Below are 22,616 nucleotides of genomic sequence, written 5' to 3'. Positions count from 1 at the left end.
TTTTCTTCAATTCTTTTCCTGACAGCTTGTAGATTGGAAACGATAGTAACTTAAATATTGGTAGCAAATACCGTAGATTTATTTTTAAATAAATCTCATTACGATCCTTTAGATGACCATGAACACCCCATACCACTTTAATGACTCTCTACGCTTCAACGGATTCAATTCACATCAAATTTAACTCATTTATGGATTCTATTGTGAAAAAATTGGACATGTGTCATTCTGGAATAAGATTGGTATCTGAATGAGATAATAGGGAACCGTTGCACTTAGCCGGTCTCTCCTAATAATTGGCAAGGGGATGAATTTTATAACTTTTTTATTGCGCTTTGGTTGGTTTGTGATAAGATATCATGTTACAGTTAGCTGATTTCCAATTAATTATGCATGAATGCTATTAAAAAGGGTGCATTGACAATGCACGTACAATCTTCTAACTCTTATTACAGTTGCGGAAATGGTAAACGACCACCCAGTTTTTTTCTAAATATTTTTAATTGCATAAAAAATACGAGATTCTAATTATACGAGGTTAAGTTACGTTTAAAAATGCTTACAACGCTATACGAAAAAAATTCAAAATATATTAGAAGAAATTATGAAAATTAGAAAGTCCTAGGTGGAAATGGTAATAAGACCAAGATAGGTTTTTGTCCATTTTAGTATCGCTCTAAGATATTTTCACGTTAAAATGTACAGTCACATAAAGAATATCCTGATTTTTGCAGTTAAGAGTACATCTGGTGTACTTCTGTGTACTTCTGGTGTAATTCGGTGTTCTCATTTTTAATTTTTCGAAGTAAAAAAGATGACAAAACTGACAAGACTCACAGAGGCCGAGAAGGCGCAGATTTTGGCCTTTACGAAATGCGGTGGAGGCCAACGGGACATCGCAAAGGAAATAAAATGCACAAAACCCATTGTAAAATCATTTTTTTTGCTAATCCGGACGGCGGTGGATGAAAAAGAACCCTAGACCAACCCTAAAATTAACCGACAGGGATCCTAGGCGGCTGTTTTCAGAAGCTTCTAAATTGCTAGCGCTACATCTACTTCTATGAAATTGGCCCCTGGAGTTGATGTGACTGCCTGACGCATCCGTCAGATATTGCATGACTTGAATAAATTCAAATACAGGAAGCGGATGCCCCTATGTGCTCAAACAAAAGCATATTATCAACCGACAAAAATTTGATAAAAAAAATGTGCTTATCGGTGAGGGATTATCTTCAGTAATGAAAAAAGTTCAATCTTGACGGTCCAGACTCCAGAAGGATGGCAATGCTATTGGCACCACCTGAACAGTGAGCCTGACTTCTTTTCCAAGCTGCAATCTGGCGGTGGTTTGGTCATGGTTTGGGGGGCGTTCAGCCGAAAGGAAAATCAACTCTAGCTATTTTGGGTGGGATACAAGATTCTGGGGCATTCAAGCACACGCTATTTCACCATCTTCTGTCTTTTGCCGATGAGCAACATGAGAGATCATATGTTTTCCAGCAAGACAATGCTTCGATTTAAACTTTGGAGTCAGCAAACAAGTAGTTCCTAGAGCAGAATATTACTCTGTTGCCGTGGCCGACGCTTAGTCTTGACCTCAACACCATTGAAAACCTATGGGTCATCATGGCGAGAGATGTTTACCAAAATGAGCGCCAGTTCCAATCTGTGAGTGACCTGAGCGCGGCTATCCTTCGTTCCTGGGATAAAATTCCTCAAAAGACTCTGGCTGATTTGGTAAATGGCATGGGGAGAAGATGCATTGAGGTAATTAAAGAGAAAGAAGGTAATATTGCTTATTGAAACGAGTGTGTGGGATCCACAAACGGAAAAACCTATCTTGGTCTTATAACCATTTCCAATTGTTTCTTATATTATAACCATTTCCAATTGTTTCAAAGTGTTTCTAATTTCCATCATTTCTTCTCTTATATTTTGAAAAAAAAATTCGTGTAGCGTTGGAACCGTTTATTAACGTAGTTTATCCTGGTATAATAAGGATCCCGTATTTTTTGTATGCAACAAAAAATATGTAGAGAAAACTGGGTTGTCGTATAGCCATTTCCGCCACTGTGTCCGGCATCTCCAAATTATTACAATGAGGACATGCAATAAAAGACAGTAATATATAGTTATTTCAAACTAGATTCTGCACTCCCAAATTAATCATATACAACAGTATCACTAATTGAAGATATTAAAACAACTTTCTTCAAAATATTTTTTTTTAAAGGCCTCCCACACTCACCATTCCAACAAAAAAAAAGGAATTGATTTTATTAATTAAAAACAGGGAATGGTTTCATGTCAATGATCAGGGCCCCGACCTTAACGCCTCTGATGGTGGCCTACACCGACTCCGAGGGTCACTGAGCTGTGACGCGAGCGAGGAGCGGGCCCACGTCGAACTTTTCTCTGACTGCTGTTAGGATGCTAGCTGCATTGCCTCTCTGCACGGCCAAACCCAACCTTTGCTCCAACCATAGAGTCTATCTACGTTCGCCGGACAATTCCGTAATGCGACGGCCAATCTCTGATATTAAAGGACCAGTCGTTTCTGCCCGCGCAGCAGCCAGGAACACGTCACGTCGCAGGCTGTTGAATGCATTCGCCATGTCAACCTTAAAAAACACTCTCCGGCCCGAGGCACGCCCGAGGTACGCACGGGCTGCATGAGCAGCAGCCTCGCACCCACCCCTGGTGGAGAACCCCAATTGGACCGGCTGAAGTGCTTCAAAATATTATTCCATCGATCCAGGGTTACGACTCAGAAAATTATATAACGAATTGTCCTGATTTTACCATTCATAAAATCACCGGAAGATAATAGTGGTAAATAAGGTTTAGTGTTTGTAAGCGAACAAAATTTTAAACTTCTCTGTATAATTTAGCTAATTTATTCAATAGACGACTGATGTTCATTCAAATTTTAGAAACGGAAGTGTCATGAATATCCGATTAAAGTGAATACATTAGGAGTAATTTTCAAGTTGAATTTTAAAAATTATTTATACTAATTCCGTTTCAGAAACGGCTGAACTACCACTCAAGAAATTTCAACAGCATTTTTGCCGTTTCAATGTGGATAAATTTCTAGTTTTGCGGTTTTTTTCAAGTTGAATTCAAAAAGTTATCTATTTGAACAGCATTTGAACAAAGAACTGTTGTTGAATCATGAAAGTTATTCCAAAAATTCAATTTTGAAACTGCTGAACTGACTATTGAAATTAGCCAACTTAATTTTGGAATGAAAACACTGCCATTAATGCAGCCACTGCGCAGTTAAGAAGTGAATGAATTCCTCGAGTTTGGTGATATTCGGCGATGATGAAATTGTTACCGATGAAGTTATAACCGGAAGACGCAAATTCTGAAATCGTTGAACTAACATCTATAAAATTCATGCCTTTTCAGATTTAGCCTGAAAATTCCCCTAAAACTAGAACTTTATTCACTTCAAAACGGCAAAAATATTGTTCAAATTTCACGTGTATCAGTTCGGCCGTTTCTAAAATAAAATTAGTAAAAATAACTACTTATATTCAACTTTAAAATTCCTATAAAAAACTTGAAATTTATTCACTTCAAAACGGTGAAAATGCCGTTAACTTTTCGAGAGTGTCAGTTCAGCTGTTTCAGAAATACATATAGTAAAAATAATTTTTCAAATTTAAGTTTAAAATTCCCAAAACCCAGAAATTCATTCTTTGCAGAACGATAAAAATTCTGTTCAAAGTTCACAAGTAGCTGTGAAGCTGTTTCTGAAATAGAATTAGTATAAACAATTATTTAATTTCAACTTAAGCCGTTTCCTAAAAGCGTTTTCCTGTTGAAACTTAAATGATTCAACACTAAATATCATATTACTCGAGAATTTCATTCTCTTTTCATCTCTGCAATGACTGCACTAATTTTATAAATGTAAGTTGAACCGTTCCGCTATTTTTGTCTTCCGGTGATTACTACAATGATTCAAGGAATCCATTCACTTTTTAACTGCACAGTGGATGCATTAATGTCATTGTGGCTGTTCTAAAATTAAGTTGTCTAATTTTAATAGAAGTCTGTTCAGCTGTTTCAAAATTGCATTTTCGGTTATGACTTTCTTGGTTCTTGACCAGCTTTATGTTAAAATTATGTTTACCTTTACTTTCAAGACTCAACTCGAAAACTTGAAAAAAAATTGAAGTAAATTCTATTACGCATGACACAGTAAAATTAATATTTATTTGTAAATAATTAATTTAATTGCTTAAATAAATTGATTCCCAATTATTCAATCATAATTAAATTTTAATCACGGTCAATCATACACAATAGTGATGAAAAGGGTGAAGTGAAAAAGTACGCATATTCATATTTCTTGCATATATTCAGGCACCACCAAATTTTTTCAACAGATGACTGCAAAGTATGCCAGTTTCTAAATAGAGTCTGCACTATTCAATCAATCTGAGAATGACAATAAATTCTTCTAAATGTAATTGGAACTAAAACTAATTCGTCTTTGCTTTCTATTTAGCTGTCTTTCATTTTCAGCTGTTTACAGATTATGGTCGGTGAATCCTTGCAGCCAATTTCTATTTCTATGGAAAATTTCGTAACCATTTCTTCAAAAAACATTTTTCTCAGGCAACTATTAGAACATTCAAACGTATACACATTCTACGTTCAACTCAAGCCTTTTTCAAGTGAACAGTGAGCACGAGATTCCGCTGCGGTTTGTTTACAAGCAAGCCTTTGAGCTGGACGAGCTTAATCAACAGGAGAGCTCTCAGCCAAAATAGCTTTTTTGTACAAACATTACTGAATATGAATGAGTAATGGAAGTCACACAGTGCGTAATTTGAAGCAGCGCTCTAAAAATACGGCCCCCAGTCTCCACGAGCAATGCTGCATCTAACAAATTTAAACATAATCAACAAAAAAACGAAGGAAAAACTCATAATTTATTTAGACACAACCAGCAGCACAGAAAAGTTGTATCATGACTGAGTGAAAAAAAAAATAGAAAAAAAAGGAAAAAATAGGCGGTGAAGATCATCAGTCCTGTTTTGATAACAGCAGTTGTGTCGTTTCATGCGTATTCATACAACAACCCTAAACTGCGGTCATTTCACCAGCCCTGATTAAAAATACTTGAAATTCTTCAAATAATAATAAAAATTACACAAGATCGTTTCCAACTTATCTTGATAAATCAATTCATCAAATTTTTCACGATGTACTGACATCTGAATTCAATTTCGCTAATTTATTCAGTAGACGCATTAAAAACACATTAAATGTTTTAAAAGGGTACATTATTAATCTACATAAAATGGGTAGAAGCGGCAACGTCATCAACAATTTCTGATTTAAACAAAGACAGAACTCTCCCCGCCAGCCACAACTCTGAAGCTGACAAAGCTAGCTACAGCAGCGGATAGTTTCTGCTGCTGCACTGGTTTGTTATGGTCAGGGCTCTCATCAAGGCGCTGTAGGACCAAACTTCCATTATTGTGCATAGGTTCATGAGAACCTGCGCTAAGTTTCGGTTTTTGTTGTTGCTTTTGTTGTAGCTTCAGATTTTCGTGTTCTCTATTTAGTGTTAGTTCTTTTTGTTTTTCGTCCGTCACGCTTTCACAGCCCATTGTGATGGCAGTTTTTAGCATATGTTGCTGTTGTTGCTCCTGTTGATCATGCAGTTGTCTTTGCTGCTGTTGGTCATGCAGTTGTCCTTGCAGCGGTTTATGCTGCTGTTGATCATGTAGTTGTCGTTGCTGCTGTTGATCATAAAGTTGATGTTGCTGTTGACAATTTGTATCAACACTAATGGAGGTCCGCTCTGAATTGGGAGTGACGCTGCGTGTGGCTGAACGAACTGAACCGCTTCGCAATAACGACAGCTTCGGAAAAATTGGATTAAAGCAATTACTTTACATTTTTTACAACAAAATTCCTCTAAATTTATTCTATAAGCATTCATTTCGACGAGTAACTTATTTTATATTGTACTTACATGCTAAATTGTTGAAACGGTATCATTTGGGATTCATATTAATAAAATAATTAATTTCCTTCCAGATTTTAATCGCTTATTTCCTGGCAATAATCGTACTGCGGTTACTACTTTTTTCACTGAAAAAAAAAATTATCCAAAATTGTATAAAAATTCACTGAAAAATAATCTGATAATATTGTTTTAATCAGTACCTGTTGCCTTGCCGTCATCTCGTGGGCGTGGATGCAGCCGTAGTGGTGCTGCGTCTCAGGCGTACAGCAGCCGTGCCGCGTCAGTGTCTTGCCTTTGCCTCGGACTAGCGAGGAGAAAAACACCAGTTTGCAGACTCAAATTTCGTTTACAGACTTATATTTCGTTTGCAGACTAAGGCTTTGTTTACAGACTCAAGCTTTGTTTGCAGACTCAAGCTTCGTTTGCAGACTCAAATTTCGTTTACAGACTCAAATTTCGTTTGCAGACTCAAGCTTCTTTTGCAGGCTCAAATTTCGTTTGCAGACTCAAATTTCGTTTGCGGACTCAAGCTTCGTTTACAGACTCAAATTTTGATTGCAGACTCAAATTTCGTTTGCAGACTCAAATTTCTTTTGCAGACTAAAGTTTCGTTTGCAGACTCAAATATCGTTTGCAGACTCAAGCTTCGTTTGCAGACTCAAATTTTGATTGCAGACTCAAGCTTCGTTTGCAGACTCAAATTTTGATTGCAGACTCAAATTTCGTTTGCAGACTCAAATTTCATTGCAGACTAAAGTTCCGTTTGCAGACTCAAGTTTCGTTTGCAGACTCAAGCTTCGTTTGCAGACTAAAATTTCGTTTGCAGACTCAAATTTCTTTTGCAGACTCAAGTTTCGTTTGCAGACTCAAATTTTGATTGCAGACTCAAGCTTCGTTTGCAGACTCAAATTTTGATTGCAGACTCAAATTTCGTTTGCAGACTCAAATTTCTTTTGCAGACTAAAGTTTCGTTTGCAGACTAAAGTTTCGTTTGCAGACTCAAGCTTCGTTTACAGACTCAAATTTCGTTTGCAGACTCAAGCTTCGTTTACAGACTCAAATTTCGTTTGCAGACTCAAGCTTCGTTTGCAGAATCAAATTTTGATTGCAGACTCAAATTTCGTTTGCAGACTCAAATTTCTTTTGCAGACTAAAGTTTCGTTTGCAGACTAAAGTTTCGTTTGCAGACTCAAGCTTCGTTTACAGACTCAAATTTCGTTTGCAGACTCAAGCTTCGTTTGCAGAATCAAATTTTGATTGCAGGCTCAAATTTCGTTTACAGACTCAAATTTCTTTTGCAGACTAAAGTTTCGTTTGCAGACTCAAATTTCGTTTGCAGACTCAAGCTTCCTTTGCAGACCAAAATTTCGTTTGCAGACTCAAGCTTCATTTGCAGACTAAAATTTCGTTTGCAGACTCAAATTTCTTTTGCAGACTCAAGTTTCGTTTGCAGACTCAAATTTCGTTTGCGGACTCAAGCTTCGTTTGCAGACTCAAGCTTCTTTTGCAGACTCGAATTTCGTTTGCAGACTCGAATTTCGTTTGCAGACTCGAATTTCGTTTGCAGCCTCGAATTTCGTTTGCAGACTCAAGCTTCGTTTGCAGACTCAAATTTCGTTTGCAGACTCAAGCTTCGTTTGCAGACTCAAGCTTCGTTTGTAGACTCAAATTTCGTTTGCAGACTCAAGCTTCGTTTGCAGGCTCAAATTTCGTTTCCAGACTCAAGCTTCGTTTGTAGACTCAAATTTCGTTTGCAGACTCAAGCTTCGTTTGCAGACTCAAATTTCGTTTGCAGACTCAAGCTTCGTTTGCAGACTCAAATTTCGTTTGCAGACTCAAGCTTCGTTTACAGACTCAATTTTTTTCAAAAAATTAGACTTGTTTTCTGGGAGAATGATTACTTAAAGTTATAGAAACAATCGTTGCATAGTCAAATACCTCGAAAAACTTATGCATATTTCCGAAATCATTATTATTATTAGCCGATTTACTATTTTGTTCAAACTTGCATGTCAAATTTTTCTTGCCTAGTATTGAGTTCCTTGAATTTACAGCAGGTTTTCATGTTCACTCATATTCATTCATTTGTCGATCATTCGTTTTTCATGTTGCTTGCTTGCCACTAACATGTCACCAACACGTGACGACCAGCAAGTGATACTTCATTAATATGCCATTAAGGTGAACCTAATTAACCAACCATCCTTGGGTCATTAGGCTTTCATATGCCACTTCTCGCCACTTGCATTATCCGCACAACACATGCGTGTCACGCGAACGCCATTCGCTCGCTATTCACACGGCACTCACACGCCACTCACCCACCACTCACCTACCACTCAACCACCACTCACACGCCACTCACTCGAGGTCCTGTGAGTGACGTATAGCGCGGTCCTGCCTGATGACCCAGGGTCGCTGCCCCTGAGGGAGGCCTGTGAACGACGTCGCCCCCTGCAGCGGCGGGTGAACTGCAGAAGATCTTCCTGGGGGACGGGGGAGAGTGAATTAATTTATTAATTTGTTTATACAATTATTTTTTGAGATAGTTAGGTCAATTAATTTTCATTCGTACTCTGTCAAACAAATTAATCTGTTAGATAGCAAGAGGAATGCTAGACTGGTGGGTGTAGGAGTGAAGAGGGGGAGGGTAGAGAGGAGGGGTGGAGGGGAGGGTCAAGAAAAAGGTTTGTAGGTAGGTTGTGAGCAATTTTTTGTGATAAACTTGTACATTTTTTAAAATAACGTCATCAGTTATCACGGCGTTGTTTAATTATTTATAATAATGTCATAAAATATTCAATAGCATTTGAATGCTATGCGTACGTAAACGGTTATTATTCGAAATATTCTCGAATAAAGTGACCAAAGATCGTCGGCAAAATGACGAAATAAACCTAAAAAAGTAAACATAATTTAATTTTCACTCACCCGGAAGTTGTTGCTCATGAAGCAGTAGATGAATGGATTCATGAATGAGTTGGACATAGCAATCCAGTGGCACACAAAGACGCTCATGTAGTACGGGAAACATTCAGAGTTGCTGTAACATCGCGAGACTTCCTTGCAGAATGTTATTAACAACATCAGGATGTGCATGGGCATCCAACATATTGTGAAGCATATTACCACAGCCAGCATCATGTTTATTGCCTGAAACATCGATAAAGGTTTAAATTATGTAGGTTAACTCTTTACTTGTGACTGTTCACATACCTAATTATTGATATTTTTCACTTATTACTATGATTTATTTACATGATGTAATTTAATTGAGAATTCATATCATTTCAGCCTGGACTTTTATTTACAGGTTTAAATTAATAGCTTACTTCAACCTCGCATTATGTCAATTGAGTAATGATTCGGAAAAGTTTCTTATTTTAGTACCTTATACCAAATTTAAGCTTTTTTGTCGCCGACATATTGAAAAAATTTGTTTACCATTACTGCCAACACTTGGCCACATTGCCCAAAAAAACATTCTAAAATTATACATAATTTGTATCGTCACCTTTGCCTTGGAAAGATTCCTTTGCCTATCTCGAGAAGCATCAGCATTTCCGGGCAGCTTATGCCGACACATCATGCTGACGATGCTGACGTAGCTGTGGGCCAAGCATGTCAGGGGGAAGACGAAGGTGAAGATCAGCACGGCCACGGTGTAGAGTTTTTTGTAGAGCTCATGTGGTGTGACTGGCCAGCGCTCTTCACACTGGTAGAAGTGACTGGTGTGTGGAGAGGTAAAAACGTCGTCATTGATAGGTTTATCAACATTGATAATGCCGATTAAAAACGTCGTCATTAATCGGCATGATACAAAAATGATATAAATATATAAAATAATATAATAAATAATTTAAATAATAATAATATAAAAATATGAAAAATAATAATATTTAGAAAAAATGATGACATTTTACGTACGTACAGCTGCGGGAACGAGCTCTTACCGGAACAATTTCAGCTCCAGTCAACCATTCTAGTCCTCATTAATAAAACAGTCATAATACATTTACACTCATTAAATGTCGAAAATAGTATAGTTTTAAGGTAATCTTTATAACTTGAATTTAAGCGTTCATTATTATCTTGAGCTTTTACTATAATTAACCTTAAACTATACATAATTTCTATCTTGTGGATTTAAGAGATATATTAATAAGTTAAAAGATATTTCGTGAATTTAATTTGTAGAACTGAACGAAACGGCTTGGGTTCATTGGTTGGCAGCGGGGCTGCCACGTCATGAGGAGCTTGGGTCCTTATCCAACCAAACGCATTCTCCCGGCTACACCGACCTATATTCTGATTTAATTTGGGATAAACGAGGTAGAATTATCTATAATCAACCTATTTTTATGTTATCTCCGACCCCATGCGGATAGTTTTCGTTATTTGGAGCATAATATTTCAATAGTAAAATGAGTTTAATCCAACAACTTTGACATAATATTTGAGTAATAAAATGAATTTAATCCAACACCTTTACACCATCAACAATGTATTATCTGACAGCGACTCAACTGTTCGCCCCACTGCGTCTTCTGGGCGCTGGTGACGAAGAGCTGCACGGAGGACCCGCCCAGAGACAGCGCCCACAGCCCGCACAGCGTGGGCAGCACGCGACTCTTGGTCCAGCGCGCGTTCAGGGGGTGAACGAGGGCGTTGTATCTGGGGCGGTATGTCAGGTTCAAAAGTTAAATATTAGTTCAAAGTTAAATGTTGAATGAAATTGTTTAAATTCTGTTATAGTACATAAGTTTGTTCAAAGCTTATAGTTCGAATTCAGTTATATCTTCAAAGTATCAGAATGACTCTATTATTTCATATCGCTTGAATAAATATATTACTAGATTAGTTATTGTGAGGTGAGCAGAATCGTAACACACGGAATGAGCAAACCGGTGACACACGGGGTGAGCAAGCCCGCGACACACGGGGTGATCAAACCCGTGACACACAGGATGATACCAACATCGATCGACCAACATCGACCGAACAACATCGATCGACCAACATCGACCAAACAACAGCGACCGACCAACATCGACCGACCAACATCGACCGAACAACAGCGACCGACCAACATCGATCGACCAACATCGACCGAACAACAGCGAACGACCAACATCGACCGACCAACATCGACCGAACGACATCGATCGACCAACATCGACCGAACAACAGCGACCGAACGACAGCGACCGACCAACATCGACCGACCAACATCGACCGACCAACATCGACCGACCAACATCGACCGAACAACATCGACTGACCAACATCGACCGAACAACATCGACCGAACAACATCGACTGACCAACATCGACCGACCAAGTACTGGACATCTTATAGGCTCACTAAACTCTTATTTGGTCAAAATTATAGAATTGTTCATTAGCTAATTGTAATTGATGCAATTTAATCATGCAAAGTTAGTTAGTTAAACATTGAATCGATAGCTTTAATCCTGTTCTCTGTTGACCCATTGTAAAACCAGCCGAATATAAACAAGATTCATTATTAGCTTTTTCTATTAATATAATTTAATTATCACATTAATTTCGCAGAAAAGTTGGAGAAATGTTAGAGGTTTGTATTTCATTTGCAAAGTTAGCGTCGTTGTCTCATCTTCTAATATTTTCTGCTTTCCACCAATTTCCGCGTATAAACGAATTAAACTCGAAAATAGGCCACAAAAAGTGCATGATGTTGGTGTTCTATAAAAGTATCCTCCGTATAAATTTCAAAATATAAATATAAACTGCCAATAGATCGCATTTTCTAATTATACCATTTACGTATATAGAAAGAAATTTACCTTCCGCAACTCTTGACGGGAAACAGACAACAGATCATCAATGCAAGCGATGATCAAGCTGAAATTTATTTTAAAATTCTGATTATATCGTGAACGATCAATATATCTCTCATTCAAGTTTTTGCCTTCGTTAATATGAAATTATTTAAAAAAAAAGTTTAAATTCTGAATCTGTTAGTTGGTGCGAAGCCATTGCCCTTCATGAACAAATTTTTTTGCAAATTTTTTGCACGACAAATTTGTGCCTTCGTGTAGGTAATCTTGAGGCTTATAATCTTATTTCTGTAGATATTTTAATTGATTTAACCTCATTTGTCAATTAATCAAGTATGTAATCATCATGTGCAGTGCTGCGTCAGCTGTAAATGTACTTGACCAAAATTATACAATATATTTAATTGCATATAGAAAATTCTGAGCTGTTATCAATTTTATTGTAGATCATGACGGCAAACAGCATCCTTAAAATTATTAAAATACGCAAAACTTAATGAATATCAAGAAAATGCCGAGACATAATAGTAAAGATATGCCCGTCCTAAAACATCGATATATGATCGAACAAAAAAAAATAGAAGCATGCCCCAAGGGAAATATAAAAATTAAGTCCGACCTTAATTAGAAGTATTATGCTGGTTTAAATATAAAGTAATTATGCCCTTCCTTTCAAAAATATGGGGAACTTCGCCAGTTTAAAAATAGGGCTGATCAAAATAATAAGGAGAAGTCCACACCGAATATCAAAAATATATGTCTGAAAAATAGGGAAATAGGCCAGATAAAAAGCGAAAGAATGCATTTTCCCGATCGAAAATAGAGGAAATGAAGTGGACCAGAAATAGAACAAAATGTAATAGAAAAATATGTGTTACATATGCCTAATCAGAATTTGAGTTAAGTCACTTAGGACTTGGAAGGTCTTCAAAAAGGATGATTAGCGCAAGATAATAGCCTACTGAAAGTTTATTATGATCCTGAGATGTTTTTGATGAAGGAGATTTTTCAATTGAGTGATACTGCACTTTCATGTATGCCACAGAGGAGCTTAGAGGGTAGTCAGAAATGGAAAACACGTGTTAGATTATATTAGATATTTTTCATCAGTCGATGAATGACACGAGCTTGTTAAAAATTAAGAACTTACATTAAAAATCAATTAATTTGCAATACTCCTATGAGCTTTAAATGCTGGTATTGTATATTCCCACTGTAAATCCTTGTCATGGTTAAACGGCGGGAATGACTCGAAAAGGAGTATTTCAGTTGGTTTTATTGGTGTAGCTCGAGTACAGTGTCTCATTTCAGATTGGTTAATGAGGCTAACGATGTAAACCAACCAACGACGAGAGATCATAACCGGTTTGCAGTGAGGTTATGCTATTAACTATTATTATTAACTATTAAGAGTATGCTTCATCCAAACAATTCTTCTGTTTTGACCGCCGCCATCACACAGAAAGGTGTTTGGGTTCAAACGCTCCACACGCTCCTACAATGATTGTAGGGATCTTAGCTGAATATTCAGGCGTACTGTGGGAAACAGAGCGAGAATAAGAAAAATAGTAACTAATGTGTGGGACGTAGAATACGTTAAGGTGTTGATGATCCCGTAGCAGCGTAGGAATTCAGAGCTGACTTGTTGTGGGACCAAAGCAAGGACTAGTTTAGTGATTTCGGACAACTGCAGAGGTATGTGTAACTCGATATTTATCAATATTGCATTTATTTGGTTTGGTGATACTATGTAAGATATCTATTAGGAAGTTACCCGACTAATTGTAAATTTGATTTTGATCATGTAGGGAGAAGTCAACCCGGAGAGAAGATTACAAGAAGCTGGTATATTTGGAAGACTCGGTGTTCCTGTATATCGAACTCTAATTCTGTGTTGAGTGGAACTATATGTTGAATGCTGTACCTAGCATATGATATAAGAATCAGTTTTGTGCCCTGAAACTATGCTCTAAAACCTATGTTCACGTTAACTTTGTTCAATGTTCTTAAATTAAGTATTCCTTTTTCGTTTAAATTAAAATAATTGTGTTTAATTGAGAGAACTTTATTGAACCTCGGCACGGAAGATCATTACACTGATACTATATTGGAAAGGGATTTCACGTATTGATAGTGCCTGAGATCTCCCAACGCACTTGTAGTAGTTCAACATGGACACACGTGCCCACGAAACCCAAATTATACCACATACCATATAACACAGAGCCTTAGGCAATCTCAGGATAGCAATTTTCACACAGCATAGACTATACTATACTACACAACAGAACAATAATACGCGCAATACAGCACACTGCATATACAACTGACTACAATAAACGCCACACTACACACATGACGTACACAGCACAAACACCACGTCTCACTGCATACACCACACAACACAAAATAAATACCCCTACACACACCATACACTCCACACTTCACACAGAACACTATACATATCCCTACACACACAACGCACTATACAGATTACACCGTTCACACACCACTCTCAACACTCCATACTCCACTTAACACGCATAAACCACATAACACTTCACACTTCACGTAACACTTCACACTTCACATAACACACAAACTATATAACACTTCACATAACACACACAAACCACACAACACCTCACACTGAACACAACACTCCCCACTCCACATAACACTTCACACTGAACACAACACTCCCCACTCCATAAAACACTTCACACTCCACACAACACTTCACACTGACCACGTTACACACACCTCCCTCCACATCACTCACCTAGTGTATGTGAAGGGGATGCAGAACACGGCCATGGTGATGTCTGACACGGCTAAGTTGATCAGGTACACCCGCACCGACGACCTGTCGTATTCAAAAGCATACTTTTCAGTCGTACATCTCAAAATGCTACTTATAAAAAATATAACTCAGTACTCGCTGCAGTGAGTGACAGAGAACGCATTTTCTCGTCGACGAAAACGTGAAGTCACGGACGGACAGACAAACGGAGGGACATGGCGAGCACAATAGTGAATTTTTTCCCATAGATGAGAAAATGCGCTAAAAAGAATAGGACACATTGTCTAAATGGCGACTCACTGTCTTAAACGTTGCACGGGTAGTTAGCGGACGTTTACAACTTTACTACATAATGGTAAAAGTGCACCGCTTTTTGAACAAAGTCTTGCTGCTGTTTTCAAAGTGAGTGAAGTATGAAGGGAGCCATAAAATTAATGAAATTACAAGGTCTTTATCAACAAATTTGATTGCATATTATTTGATTGCATATATATTATTCAACTATCATTATAATTATCAATTATAATATAATTTTAATTTTAATAATTGTTATCATAATAATTTATAATAATAATTATTAGAGGACGGTCAACACGTGAGCTGAGACTCGGTATGTTAAACAAACTACTCAAGAAATGTATTTTCATCGCCATTATCACTCTGACATTCACGTTTCTATAAGAATGTATCGTCTAATTTATAATCCAACAATTCGAATTATTGGCTAACGCTTCTAACTTCAACACTTCGTATCTGCCTATGATTCGAATTCTCATCGCCAAATAGTTATAATCAATCTAAATTATTATGCACGATATTTAGGCTGCTTATTGGCCACAAATAACATGTCAATGTTCATCAAACAGGGAATCTGTGAATTCTTTATAATACTTTATTTATTAATTATCGCTATTTATATAAAAATATTCATCTTCAGAAACAATATAGCTAATAATTGATAACAGTGAAATAAATGTCATACAGAAATTTGGAGGGTAGGATAATTAGTCATTGGCGAGTCAGGTAGACTTTTAATTTTGGAGTGCTTGCATTTTATTCCTGTAAATAAAACTCTTTTACAATGAGATCTTTAACACTCTTACATGCTTAAAACTCCGTTGCTGATTTCACTCGAACCTTCCTCCACAAATACTATCCGTCGTCCAAACCTCTACAAAATATTCGTTATCCGAACCTCTACAGAATATTCGTTATCTGAACCTCTACGAAATATCCGTTAGCTGAACCTTTACAAAACCGAATAAAACAAAATATCCATAAACAGACCTGCACCACAGCTTCAAGTATAAATACTTCAGAGCTTGGTAAACTTTTCCGTCTGCATTAATTGATGTGTTCTGTAAATTCACACTTAATTCAATTCATAATATCAATTCATACATAAAATAAATTCACACATAATATCAATTAACACATTCACATTCCAGCTCAAATCAAATTTAGAATTCAAATCTACTATTCCCATGGCCTTATCGTGTGCTAGCAAATGCGATAAAAGAAGTACAAAATAACTAACAATTGAATTCTGGAGACAGTAAGTGCATGATTCAATTCCATAATTCAATAAAAATCAGTCATATCTAAACTTTCAATCTTTTGAAGAATGCTTTTACGCCAGATGAGCCCTCATATATTTACAGCGTCAGTCTTCAAGCACACACTCTTACACTTTGAAATATAAATAATTAATTAAATTTGAAATCCATCAACATTTAACCGAAATTAAGTCTTCTCTTAATCTCAAAATTTAGTTAATTAGCAATCAATGTTGAGTAAAGGATCGAAAATTGAAATGATCAATGGGAAAAAAAAATCTCGGTGATAACCTATCATGAGCAACGCTGGGATGGCCATATAGTAATATAATTCATAAAAAATTACTTGAATTTCCCATAATTGAATATTTGATTTATGCATTTTTTTCTTATATTTACTGCAGTATTTTGAAGCTTCTTGCTAGTGTGGCGTTAGGACGTTAGTCTGAAATATCTGTCCTTCATGTATAACAAAACGAACCATATTTTTCCCCGAATCATAACGACATAAATTTTTCCGTGAATAAATAATAGATGTTTAAATGGGATTCTCAAATCTCAGCTATCATCTTTTAAAAGAGAATTCCGGTTTAACCTTCAAGTTCAATAAAACTTGTGAAATTAAAATTTATTTCGAATATCAAAGCGGCGTTTGAATGGGGTTCTTTGTTAGATGAATGTTTGAACTGATCTTTCAAATCACTTTTTTTTCATTCGAATCTTTCATTTAAATATTTCATCTAATCTTTCATATCGCTTATTTTTCATTTCATTTGATTACATAACATTTACATTTTACTCAACATGAACATTACCCACCGTCTTCCACACGCCAACACCACGATGACAGACACGTTTCCAACGAAGCTCAGCAAGGCTGTCAGACTGTACATAATAATTATGAAAGTCTGTAGGCTTCCCGAGACCGCGTCCATGTTCGGCAAATCTTCATAAATTGACTCGTTAGTGAAGTTCCACGGTTCATTAACTTCAACGTTATCCATTATAGCGTTATTTACCTTGCCTTCACTTGACTCTTCAGTTACAGAAAAAGCAATTAGATTTCTGCACTGCACAACTGTCATTTATTTTGTCCGAAGGAAAAATTAAAACCTCATTTAGAGTCGCATCTTGTTAGCAAAGTCGATGTAATTAAGAAAGTTTACGTAAACAGAAGCTGGAAATCGAATGTGTCTTCAGATGGCAGTTCATTACCGAGAATTGTTGCTTCTTTGCAAAAATTGTTCCAGATGACATCTCTAGTTTCTTTGTCTTGAGAGAAAAATCTGAAGCTCATTTAAGTGAACCTGAAATGATTTTTAATTAGTTGAATAACTAGCATACTGCAATATATCTCGTATTTTTTTATTTAATCTTTGTACTATATTATTTCTGGAAAATAGTAATGTTAAGGGGACCGGCTACCCTCCGGAAAAACTTCTACAGTTATTATCCGATCATCATGAAACTTCGCATACATATGCAAAATGTAAATATAAGAACATTTTGCTCGTATGAATTTTTCGAAAAAATATACAGAAAACGTGAAATTCATAGAAAACGGCTAAAAAGGGGTACTTTAGAAAATCTATCTCCTCCTACAAATATCATCCTAAAACATCGAGACACGTATCATTCGGTTTGTAAAGACCATACCTAGAGATTTGATGATCACTTTTTTCATTTTCCCCTTAGTTTATTTTTAATACGCGTTTTTCCAATTTTTCTCATTTTTTTCTCATTTTTCCCCCCTCCCCCCCTTCTCCCCCATATAAAAAACGAACCAGACTGAAATTCAAAAAAGTGATCATCAGTTCGATAGATATTTTTATTACAAATCGAATGGTATATGTCTCATTGCTGTAGCTTGAAAACTGTAGGAGGAGATAGGTTTTCCGTGACAATAAGTTGAACTTTTCAGGACGGCGCGACAAAGTCCTAGTTAAAGAACTCTGCCACCCGCTTCCCTTTAAAGAGACGTCATGAACGTAAATATTGGCGTACAGCGATGGCAGTGGTACCATTGGAAAGAGCAGAATTTCAGCTTTAAGATGAGCTCAAAAACCGGAAAAGCCAAAATTGAAAATTTTAGGTTAGCCGGTCCCCTTAAGTAATGTAAATTTATTTACATTACTGTAATTAATATAAATTAGACGATCTTCAAGAAAGCAATTCCTGCGCGTTAACACATTTATTCACATATTTTACACATACTTCATTTTCATTAATATATATTTTTAATCGACGTACATATGCATTACTTATTTTGTTTTGCGGAAAAATCACACAATTTAGAAGCTGATTAGTGGTGAAGCACGTTACTAGTTTTCAAAATTTAATTTAAATTCTTTCGACAAAAATTTATTTTATATTCTTCATTTTACATTCCTTTATCTTTTTTTTCAATATTCTCTCGTATTGACACAATTCTCTCGAAAATATTTTTCTACAAGCTACCAGAAATTTGTTATCATTTGCTATTTTTTAACATTCTATTTTACCGGCTAAGTCAATTTTTAATTCCTACACTTACTCAATTTTCGGAAATTTTCATTCTCGCAATATTGCAAACTTTGATGAATTTTCAAATTCCTGCGTTAATGATAGGGTATTTCTTTCTCGGTATTATAGTGCACTCGAAATTTCGTCGTAATTCTTGCTCATTTGAATTTACACACATTTCTATCGCTTTGCCTTAAACAAACACTTTTTATCATTATTATCGCGAACTAAAACTACTTTTCTCAGAAAACGAAAATAGAATTTTTTTTGGTGCAGATAAATTTTTTCTGAAGATATCTGTCTCTCTACCATTCCTTCTCTGACATCTTCAAAAAAATTTCAATCTTCAGATCTAGTACTCACTCTTCCATTTTTAAGGTTGATATATTTTAATAAAATAAAAAATAGAATACTGTCTCAAACGCTAATAATCGAAGCAACTAACTATCTCACTTTGCTCAAACAATTTATATGCTAAGATCTATAGTTATTTTTATTGATTTCACTTTTTCGAACCATCATGATGTGTGTTAAAACATGTATGTTTTGGTCTGTTATCAGTTCATTCTGAGATTCGCTTTTGTTCCTTAAGCAAAGCCTTTACTGCTAAAGCGAAATAATAACGAAAAATGTTAGTACGATTTATACATTATAAATCAAATTTATTACTTTTAATCCTGATTCAATTAATTAAATGGGGTTTTAAGGGTAACATAAATTTTTCATATTCATGAAATTTCTTTGAACCAATTTTTATATATTCAAGTAAATTAATTGGAAAATTTGTCGAAGAAGCGTTAAACATTAACTTGATTTTATTTGATCAATTTATGATATCCTAAATCCAAAGCTAATTTATGCATGGTGAGATATTGTTTACTTTGGCCGTTTATGACGGGAATTTTCAAATTTAAATTTGTCGAAATTCAGAAAAATCCTTTCTGAATGATCTTGGTAATGTATTTCATACTTTTTTGTCATGGAAGAAAAATTTTGAATTCAATTAAAGCACTATCGCAAATTTCATAGTTAAGTCTCTAAATAATAGAGGAAAAGTATTTCTTTGCCATATTGCTTCACGGTCGTAAAACTCTACGGTTTCTCCGCTCCGCATTCAATTGTCTCCGGTCTCTGCTTATCCCTTGACACACAACTTTGTGTGCTAGTGACGTCATCATGTAATTATGAACCCATTACAGCCGCGTACTGCTGCTAGTTTTATATTATAAATTATTAATTATATATATAGTTTCGTCTAAATTTGTACTCTTATGATCGCAATCTATCTCTTCCGAGGAAATATCCTTAATAAACTACTAAACGGCTGTTTATTGGCTCCAAGCTCTGAATTTCGTCCTAAACTAAAACTTTTCGTTTAATTTTAGTTAATCGTTACGTTTTAATGTCAACAGAAAGACGAATGTTTGATTTATCTACTTATTGACGAACAATTATATATATTCATTTTATTATCGACTAATTCACGTGAATGAATTTCCGTACTTAATAACCTTCATTTGAAAGACAAGTTTTCTCTATCATTGATGATTTAATTTCGTGATAAATTCACATTCAGTGAATGATCTAGAGCTACGAACGCAACACCTCATCCCATCAAGGGTCGAGCGCTACTGAAGGCCCGATCCTCAAGCTCCTGTTTAAGACAGCCATGTTGAAATGAGCAACAAGTTGACTTGAGTAGCGCAGTGATTTTGTACTGTAAAAGTTGTAAAAGAGTAAAAGTTGTACTGCAATAATATGCGTTTAAAAAGTACTTTTTAATGACCACACTTCTAAAGAGGCCGGTGTCTCTGATGTTACGCATGTTCAATGAATTTCTTATTTTATTTTGAAATTTATTATTTTCAGCCTCATAGAATCTTGTAATCGATATTTGATGATGAATAAATATAGTTACAATGCCCTGAGGCAAGCGCTAGCGTCGTATCATGTTTACAAACCCTAATGCCATTCAGCCATCGGCACGCTAGACCATATATTGTCTCGTAGCGTCTCAACTGCCCAACGTCTGACCTGCCTGGAATTAGCTTTAAAACACAGATCAGAAACCAGTATAATCAGCGGATTTCCTTCTTTTGACTACTTAAAAAGCCCAATTAACAGATTATTAAATATTATATCAATATTAGATTATTGAATATTATGTATATATTAAATTATTATTGTTATTAACAGCTGTAATTAAGCTACTATCTGATGAAATTTTTCTGCAACTGCTTATGAAGTATAAGATTTCATACAAAATTCGTTTTTAATACAAAACGGAATTTATTGATTTCCACTGTTTGACCATTTATTTGGGGATTCTGACGATTGATTCCTGCATTGCCTCCAACTTTACAAAAATGTGCAAAATATCAAATCGATTGGAGAGGTAGAAGTGTGTTAAATATCGACTATTATAAGATTTGTAGCAGACACAAAAAAACAAACAACAAGAAATGAAGTTAAATAGAAGTGTGGTAATAAGAAAAGGTCGAAGCTTTTCGATACGGTAACTGAGTAGAAAATTATACGAATTTACGTTATTTAAAATCGAATTCAAGTCCCCATACGTGTTTAAAATTTCTCACTGATACGATTCAACGTCTAAACTAAATATTATTATGGAGAGTAGAAAATTCCCTTCAATCTAAAGATGAATTTCTCTATCTCAAGAACATCGTATTCGAATTTTTATGCCAACTCAGTATGTGCAAGTTCTTCGTTCAAATCAAATGGATGAGCCGGATACTTATTCCAGTTAATACAGCAAAATTGCGGAACAGAATTTTAATATGATACGCAAAATACCTTTGAACATTCTGTTCTTGAAAACAGTCCAAATCTTGCCGCAATTCGGTGAAAAAAATGCGGATGTGCCGGTAAAAATATTTTTATTTATTTTTTTGGTTTGCACAAAACGTATAAACAGGATATTAGAAAACCTAAGTATGAGGCGAGTAATAATCAAACCAACAGCAAATTAGGACTACCAAAAAATGTTCATGCTTTTTAAAACCATTGGTTTTTTCAAATCATTCCTGTTCGTTCCTTCTTATCAATGAGTATTATAAATTAATTATGACAGGTCTTGTTGTAACGTTTTGATAATTAATATCTCCTAATAGAAATAAAGCAAGTGAAATACAAATAAATAATTAATTATTTACAATAATTAGTATATGGTGAAAACAATACACCTCCGTCTTGCAAGTACCGTTGGTGATGAAAGATCTATGATACAATGAACAGCGCATCATAGTAACCATAAATACTAAAAAAACGATGAATAATGAAAACTCATTCAAAAATTATTATAAACTGAGATTGATTAGAAAAACTTATTCCATTCAATTCCAAATAAAGTTTCAGCTAAAATTATTCACTATAATTCCTCGGTGGCTTCGGCCTCACAATTGATTCGTTTGTTCACATTGTCCATGTTTCATAAAGTGATCAAGCTCATAAATCCATCTGATCTTATTTCAAGTTCTTCTTTAAAACCTTTCAGAAGTTTTTGATACACTTCAAGTTGTAATAAGTGCACAAACGTTTACGGTGTAACTAAATCCTTCAAATTACAACTGAGTTGTGATCATCCAAAACTTAAACTTCTTAATTGAAGTCTAAGAATTCTACAAATTTTGCATATCTATTCTCAAATGTTCCTTATAGTTTCATTTATGAATGTCTTTCATTGATATATAACCATGTAATAAAAAACATATTATTTAAAATTCCTCTCGAAACAATTCAGTAAGATAATAAAATGAGATCTTCATGATTTTACGAACCCACTTGAATTAAAAGCTGGAAACTTGTAGTACATTTGCCACTGAACTTGTATCTGTTTTACATTTTTGGCGTCCACCAACGGTCAATAATTGATACGTCCCATAAAATCCAAACATCAAGGATAGTCCTTTAGAAATCCG

The 22,616-nt window shown here is 35.5% G+C and overlaps 1 protein-coding gene across 1 annotated transcript; it reads right to left on the bottom strand.

Annotated features, from left to right (window-relative positions):
* Positions 1-5,650: 5,650 nt before the first annotated feature.
* LOC108677556 (RYamide receptor-like) lies at positions 5,651-17,180 on the bottom strand. Its single transcript, XM_018165785.1, has 8 exons — positions 16,996-17,180; positions 14,600-14,683; positions 10,526-10,672; positions 9,513-9,726; positions 8,930-9,151; positions 8,364-8,484; positions 6,199-6,302; positions 5,651-5,830 (listed from the first exon to the last, which is right to left on the bottom strand). Exons 1-8 carry the CDS (start codon positions 17,178-17,180, stop codon positions 5,651-5,653), a joined length of 1,257 nt encoding a protein of 418 aa, XP_018021274.1.
* Positions 17,181-22,616: the final 5,436 nt, after the last annotated feature.

The sequence above is a fragment of the Hyalella azteca genome, unplaced genomic scaffold (genome assembly GCF_000764305.2).
Source record: "Hyalella azteca isolate HAZT.00-mixed unplaced genomic scaffold, Hazt_2.0.2 contig5529, whole genome shotgun sequence".
NCBI lineage: Eukaryota > Metazoa > Arthropoda > Malacostraca > Amphipoda > Hyalellidae > Hyalella > Hyalella azteca.
Note: the sequence above shows the minus strand (reverse complement) of the source record. Positions and strands in the feature narration are given on the sequence as shown.